Source organism: Mustela erminea, chromosome 18 (assembly GCF_009829155.1).
Source record: "Mustela erminea isolate mMusErm1 chromosome 18, mMusErm1.Pri, whole genome shotgun sequence".
Lineage (NCBI taxonomy): Eukaryota > Metazoa > Chordata > Mammalia > Carnivora > Mustelidae > Mustela > Mustela erminea.
The window spans coordinates 47,696,445-47,704,213 of record NC_045631.1 but is presented as its reverse complement, the minus strand read 5'-3'; the positions used below and the strand labels follow the sequence as shown (position 1 = coordinate 47,704,213).

At 41.9% G+C, this 7,769-nt stretch overlaps 1 protein-coding gene across 6 annotated transcripts in view; it reads right to left on the bottom strand.

The window, feature by feature from the left end:
- Positions 1 to 7,769, bottom strand: part of MILR1 (mast cell immunoglobulin like receptor 1) — a 28,215-nt gene that overhangs the window by 4,658 nt on the left and 15,788 nt on the right. For 2 of the 6 annotated variants that reach the window (XM_032319934.1, XM_032319937.1), the window contains 4 exons: positions 7,032 to 7,121; positions 6,421 to 6,477; positions 6,225 to 6,293; positions 4,605 to 5,562 (listed from right to left, as the gene is read on the bottom strand). In XM_032319934.1, coding sequence (XP_032175825.1) covers positions 5,510 to 5,562; positions 6,225 to 6,293; positions 6,421 to 6,477; positions 7,032 to 7,121 — 269 coding nt within the window. In that variant the 3' untranslated portion in view covers positions 4,605 to 5,509. Of the gene's footprint in view, positions 1 to 4,604; positions 5,563 to 6,224; positions 6,294 to 6,420; positions 6,478 to 7,031; positions 7,122 to 7,769 lie in introns of those variants that run through there. The other 4 variants (XM_032319936.1, XR_004280402.1, XR_004280401.1 and 1 more) reach the window with 3 other exon arrangements.

Below are 7,769 nucleotides of genomic sequence, written 5' to 3'. Positions count from 1 at the left end.
ATAAAAAGTTTTTAAAAAACAGTTCTTTAATATCAGATATCTAACTGATTTTCCATTGTCTCATAATTTCATAAAATTGATTGAAGTTGGTCATTAGGTCTTTTATTCTCTCTCTCGCTCTCTCTGTCTCTTTAAGAAATTGGGTTGCTTATTACAGGGTGATATCTGTTGTTTGGAACACTCACTATCCTAAAAATGTTAATACTCCCCAAATTGATCTATAAATTCAGCGCAACATCAATCAACTGATATCCCTATCATGTTCAGAGTTGTTGTTGTTGTTTTTTCTTTAAGAAAATAACAAGCTGACTCTTTTTTTTTTAAGCTGTCTCTAAAATTCCAACAATACAAATACAAATACAAAAGGTTAAGAATAGCTAAAACATTCTTAAAAAGAACAAGATTAGAAAATCTGCTTTTCCAGTTATCAAAACTTATTAAAACGAGTATGGTATTGACACAAAAGAGAAGTAGAATAATGAAACAGAATCTAAAGCCCAGAAGGAAACCCACATGTATATGGACATTTATTTGTAACAAAGATGATATAGCAGTTTAGTGGGGGAAAGAACAGCTTTTCAGTAGAGAGTGCTAGAGTTGGTGATGTTCATGCATGGGAGTGGGGAGAGATAGGATGCTCATTTCATACCACACAAACGATTCTGGGTGATTGTAAACCAAAATACAAAAGTAAATGAGAAAAATCTTTGGTAGATAGTAATATAGGATAATACTTATATGACCTTAGGTTGAGGAAATATTTCTTCACCTGGACACACATACACTCAAAAAAAAACACCAGAAAGGAAGAGGTAGACAAATTAAGTTCTTAAAATTAAAACTAGTTTTCATCAGAAGGCAACATTAAGACAGTAAAAAATTAAGTATCAGAGTACGAGAACAACTCTTAATAAAAAGTCAAAACACCTCCTAGGAAAACAGGCAGAGCACCTCAAACAGGTATTTCATTAAAAAAGAAATCCAAATGATCTATAAATGTAGGAAAATGTGTTCAACCTTAATTAGTCTCAGGGAAGTGCAAATTGAAATCACAATGAGATATCCCGATATGCCCACAAGAATGGTTACATTAAAATGACAGTGCCAGTGTGGAGAGAGAATGTAGGGGGTTGGAAACTCACTGCTCAAGGGAATGAAGAGGGGCTAGGACCACTTGGGACAATATTATGGCATTGTCTCCTTAGTCTGGGGATCAACCCCACGACCCTGTCATTGTATCCCTACACATTTTCAGCATAATTGCATGCACTTGGGAAGCAGCAGACATGTTCGTAGCATAAGAGTGGTCATAGCAGCATAACTGTAATAGCCCTCAACTTTCTACAGTCCAAATGTCTATGAGTTGTAGAACGGATAAATTACGGTATATTCAAGCAGTGGAATACTCTTTAGTAATAGAAGATGTAATTACAACTACATGTACCAACAAGGATAAATCTCGCAAATATAATGTTGAGCAAAAGAAACCTGACACAAGAATAAATGCTATATGATTCCATTTATATGAAATTCAAAACCAGGCAAAACTAAAGACGGTGTTCAGGAATGCATACTTGGCGGTGAAACTGTAAAGAAAAGCAAAGAATTGATTCCCCTAAATGAGTAGTGAAGGCAAGGAGGTGCGTTTGTGAGTGGGGAGAGGCATGCAGAGGGCGTCTGGGCTACTGGCAGTGTTCACTCGGTGTAACTTACCAACCTGTACATGTCTATTTTAATGCATTTTCTTATAATGTGTGCTCTATTTCACAACAACAAAAAAATGTCAAGAATCTATGGATTTGAAAAAGACCCAAAGTGAAGCTGAAATAGACATGACAAAAATGTAGCTATTGAAATGAAAACTCAGTAGACCTTTTCCCTTTCCTTTTCCTCTTCTCTTCCTGAACAATTCAGTCTGAAAGCCTGAACATCTGTGCAGGGGGGATCAGGTAGAGAGAGAAGCCACAGGAAGTCGCAGCTGGGTGAGGAGGGAGTCGTGAGGACTGCTTGAGCCTTAGCAGACAAAGCCCTTCACAGCACCTGTGCCCTGGTACGTGCGCCACATGTGGCACTTATTGTCGTGACAGGAATTCTTGGGAGATGGCGTACCCATCACTCCTATATCTTACGTCACATCCCCTGGGCCTCACCTCTGATTCCAGCTGCCACTGAGACTCCATTCACTTTGTGTCGACAGTGTCTTGCTTCAAGTGGACAACACGTGCCCCCGTTTTCTGCCCTGGTGCTTTGCAGCACCCTGGGTGAGATGCCAGTGGAAGCCCCCTTGGAATGTCCACATGCACAGCAAAGTGGGGGAGGTATCACCTCCTCGGACAACCCTCAGCCAATCAGGGAGGGAAGCCAACTGATAGGTCCTCAAGCAGACAGTTCTGAGGGACATTTTCTTGTTCCTCAGAAGGTTCCAGTCGAATCACGCCCCAGTTGCCCATAGAAGTGCCCAACTCAACAGTACATGCTGGTACTCACTTCTTCTCCGGTCCCTTAATGTTTGTACCCTTGGGTCACCTCCCAGATAAATTAGAATCCTTATCTCAGGCTCTGCTTTCAGGGCCAGTCCAGGAAAAGACAGAGTGTCAGAAGGCCCTAGAAAGCAGCCCTGGGAAATGAAATTACTCCTTGGACGGATAGCAACAGGTGATGTTGTAAAAGGTTGGTAAGGAGGGTGGTGATAATCCTTACACACCATAGCTTCACAATTACTGTACAGTCATTCAGACCTTCCTCTGCAGTGGGGAAGGAGGCAGACGTAGAAAGTGAGCACTAGGCTATGCAGTGCTTGAAAGGCACGGGCAGTGGTAATTATATGGATTGTGTTGTTGGTTGGCTTCTACTAACTGCTTTAAAAGCTTTGCAAGGAGAAAATGAGAGACTATTGATTCAGGGCATGCTGTGAAACCCAGAGGCAATCCGGACTTCAAAACTTCAGAAGATCTTAACTGGATCAAATCCAATTACCATTATGGTCTGGAGCTTGCTAGCCCCTCCCCACACCCCAGTGTTGACTTTTCTTTCTCTGTTTCTCTGCCCTGCTTCCTCACTCCTACTGTCTGAGGTCACCTGCCATAGGACTGTATCCGAGTCCTTGTCTCAGGCTCTGTTTCTGGAAGGAGCTCAAGACAGAACAGCAACCAATGGTGACCGAGTTACCAAGTTTAAGGCCTCAAAGACTTAAAGATTTCTAAGGGGAGCAACCAATTAGTAGGACTCCGAGTAAGCATCATACCTCAAATAGCTAACTTTTTTTTTGAGTTATCATATGTCTGGCTGGCCCTGTTCCAAGCCCTTTACATGCATTACCTGAGTTAATTCTCATGGCAGCTCCATAAGGTGGGTCTTATTTGTCCCCTCCCTTTCTCTGTCCCCCCAAGTGAATAAAACTGAAACCCGTAACTTATCCAGAGTCACACAGTTAAGACACAACTGAGCCTGAATTATGCTCAGTCTGTCTGACTCTGGAACACTTACTCTCTTAGCCTCTATGTCACACTGATTTCTCCCCAAATAAAAGTGTCAACATAGAAAGGGCAGAAATTATGCTCATGAATGCTGCTTTAGGGCAACAAAATCCTCAGATTAATCTGGACTTGTGTGCACAGCATCCGTTCCCACCTCGGAGAGGCATTCCCAATGACCACTGCTTCTGCTAGGATTTAATTCCCAGTTCAACCACTGCTAAACTATGAGTGACCTTGTAAAATGACTTACCCCATCTGAGTCTGTTTCCTTACCTGTAAGAGCAAACCAGTAATATCACCCTTGTAGGATGCTAGACAGTTAGTGTCTAATAACTGGTAGTTATGATTTTTCTAGCCAGAGGTCCACTGTTGGGAACAATTAAGGCTGGGATTCAAACAACCCCCAGAAGAAGAACAGAGCAGAAAAATTTTGGTCAAGTTGTTTTGTTTGTCTAGAACCCTACAAATGCCTCTTGGCTTTATTGGGCTTTACTAATAATGCCTAGGATGAGAGATTTAAACCAGGTATCATCTTGACCCACCCCTGTAGTGGTCTGAATGATGGCTCCCCAAAAGGATTAGTCCACATCCTAACTCCTGCAACCTGAGCATCACCTTATTAAAAAAAAAAAAAAAAAAGGTCTTCACAGGGCACCTAGGTGGCTCAGTTGATTAAATGGCTGACTCTTGATTTCAGCTCAGGTCATGATCTCAAGGTCCTGGGATCGAGCCCTATGTCAGGGTCTGTATTCAGTGGGTAGGCTGCTTGAGGACTCTCTCTCTCTCCCTCTGCTCCTCCCCCAGCTCGCTCACATGCTCTCTCTCTCTCATAAATAAATCAGAAAGAAAGAAAGAAAGAAAGAAAGAAAGAAAGAAAGAAAGAAAGAAAAAGAAAGAAAGAAAGAGGAAGAAATAAAGATAGAAGAGATACTGGGTGGCTCAGTCGGTTGGGCATCTGACTCATGGTTTTCGCTCAGGTCAATCTTGGGGTGCTGGAATCAAGCCCTGTGTCAGGCTCCATGCTCAGCATGGAGTCTTCTTGTCCCTCTCCCTCCTCCTCTGCTTCTTCCTGCTCTCTCTCTCTCAAATAAATAAATAAAATCTTAAAAAAAAGAACAAAAACAAAAAAAGGGTCGTTGTAGATATAATTCAGGATCTTGAGATGAGGTCATCCTGGGGGGTCCTAAATCCGATGATCAATGTCCTTATATGAGAAAGGCAAAGGAAGAGAAGGCCATATGAAGACAGAGGCAGAAACTAGAGAGATCTTGCCACAAACCAAAGAACACCAGGAAAGAAACTGAAAGAGACAAGCAAGGATTCTCCCCTACAGTCTTCAGAGGGAGTGCAGCTCTGCTGACATCTTGATTTTGGATTTCTGGCCTCCAGAACTACAAGAAAATAGATCTATGTTGTCTTAAGCCACCCATTTGTGGTGATTTGTTAAGACAGTCCAAGTAATCCATTTTCCTATCTCCCACAGAATAGTATTCTCTCTACAGAACACTGATGGGAAATGCAGCACATGAAGGCACGCCTCTGACATTGGCTAAATCTTGAGGACTGAGAACATCCATGAAAATCAATATAAATATTTTTGCAGGCTTCCAGAATCTGAGAGCAAATTGAAACAACAGTAGATAATAAACGGGTACTTGGTGAATAATCTTGCTTTCTCCTCACAGTAACCATAGGGACTCTTTTCTTCAGACACATTTTCAAGGTCACCACTTTTTGTTTTAGACTTTAGACATGGTTTTTTTTCTTCTGAACCTTTGGTCCATGCCTAAAAATGGCAGAAGCATTTTAAAAAACTGTCACCAGTCAGGATCCCACCTGAGAAAACTTGTCTGATGACAAGATTGAACGTACCCAAATAGGCCAAAGGAATAGTGTTCAATCATGAAAAACAGTAATTCACTTTAGGTCGCCAGGGAGATATTTTTACGTATTGATCACATTTGCATTTTATTCATGTAAATCAGCTTTATAAAAAGGAACTTACTCTGAGATGTAGCTTGTGTCTTTAAATTTCAGAAGATGAGTTCAGAATAGATATATCCAGTTTTACAATCATTACGGGCTTCTGAAATGTAAAAGAGAAAATAATTCAGTAAAATTAGGATATATATCCATAGAGACTCTAAAAACCAACCCCCCCTCCAAAAAAACTCATTTTAGTAGCTGGGTAGTCTGAAAAAACAACGTATTAACTTTTTTTTTTTTCCCTAGACTATATAAGAATAATTTATTCTTTTTTCTTTTTTTGAAAGATCATTTTTTAAAAAGATTTTTATTTATTAGAGCAAGCAAGAGAGAGCATGATCAGTGGGGAGAGGCTGAGGGGGAGGAAGAAGCAGACTCCCTGCTGAACAGGGAGCCCAATGCAGGACTTGATCCCAAGACTCTGGGATCATGACCTGAGCCAAAGGCAGACGCTTAACTGGGGCACCCAGGCGCCCTAATAATTTATTCTCGAAAATGGTTTCGAAGTACCTCTGCTTCCTCCTCTCTGGACTTTTTTAATACAATACTCTCAGTGTCACATCCTCCTCCCCACCCCCACCCCCGCCATCTCCTGGTGAGATTTGTTAGGAGCTGTGGTATTGGTTGTTCTTGGCTCCCTGGGGAGGGCATGTTGCCTCCATCTACCCCATCCTTAGGCTTCTAAAGCCCCAGAGTAGGGTGGCCTTACAGGGACCATGGTCTCATTTTGATAGGGTCCTTTTATCCCAAAGTGTGGCTCACCATGAACTCCTGGTGCCCCCTTCTGGAACACAGGGGTAGCATATTGTATCTCCTGGGAGTGTTGGGTTCCTAGGCAGACGACAAGCAACAGAATTACTGGGCCCATAATATGAATCTCTGATCACTTGAGGGCAGTGGTTTAGCCAGTCCCCCTCCATCTGGTATGCAGCCTCTGGACTTCACAGAGCACACTTACCATCTTGGGCTGTGGGGACACACTGCCTTGGTTCCAAGCCTGGCACAGATTCCTTACCTGTAAAATGGGAACAACATAAACTGGGAGTTAGTGGTGTTTGCCTAGGACAGGACAGATAAATTGCTTGGCGCCATGCTGGGAACAGGGCCGGCCCTTAGTCAATATTGGCTGGGTTTGTTCTCATTGTTATCTAGGCCCTAAGTCTGTTTACCGTAAAGGAGCGAATGATGCCTGCCTTAAGAGGGCATGCTAAGAGGCTCTGGAACACAGCATGATCGTTTCAATGGACATTAAAAATCTCCAAGATATGTTGTTAAGTAAAAAAAAAAAAAATCAAGTTGTAGAATGGCGTATCTGTGACCTGCTACCCTTTGTGCAGATGCTAGTCTCCACACAGACGATCTGTGCTAGGATTTTAAAAAGCTGGTTGTTGCCCCTGTAACATGGGACCGGATATCAGGTGTGGGAGGAAGACATTGTATTCTGATTCCTTTTCTTCCTTTTCTTCTTTTTTACCCATGTGTCTGTACAACCTTAAAAAATAAATAAATAGACAAAAACCTGACACCAACCAACCACACCAATCAAAATACACAACCAAGTTCTCTTACCTGCTTGATTTTCACAGATATTTGCATATATTCCAACTTCTGTGGCCGTATTTCTATAGTCTCCAGGTGTCTTATCTCTCATAGCTTTTCCTACATAAATGGAATCGTTTATGTAGACTCATTAAATTAAACCGATTCAACCTCTTTTTTCTCTTTCCTCTGCCAAGGAGCGGAATCCCCCCCCCCCCAAAGTTCTGAAACAAAGAGTACCCTGCTCGGATGCCTGTTGTCCATTGAAGGAAAACCATGGACTCAGCAAGGAATCCATAGCACCCACTTCTCCAAACCAGAAGCCCTTCTGATTTATTTTTCTGGGTCTGGGAGGAACATCCTTTATTTATCAGATTACACTTGAGGTGGCCAGAGACACATTTTCTTTCCTTCACTGAAAAGAACAGTCTGTAAAAAGCTTTGTAATATCTGCAAAGGACAGTAAATTACCCAGCTGAGTTCTATTCAGCCCTGGCCAGTAATCAAGAATACTAATTCTACTTTTGCAAGACTTTTTGTAGGGAGGGAAGACAGGTTTGTTTTTTTTTTTTTTTCAATGTGTAAGATATATACATTTTGACATCTCTTTTCCAGTCTTGTGTCAACTGAGTTCCTGACTTCTCTGAATGATAACTCTTTAGAGGAGGCCCCAGGGGAAGCACAGGAAGTTCAAGAGTAAACCTTGGTTCTCTCCCTAGCTATGACAGTATCTGCCCATTCTACAGGTCAGAACGCTGAGGCTCAGGC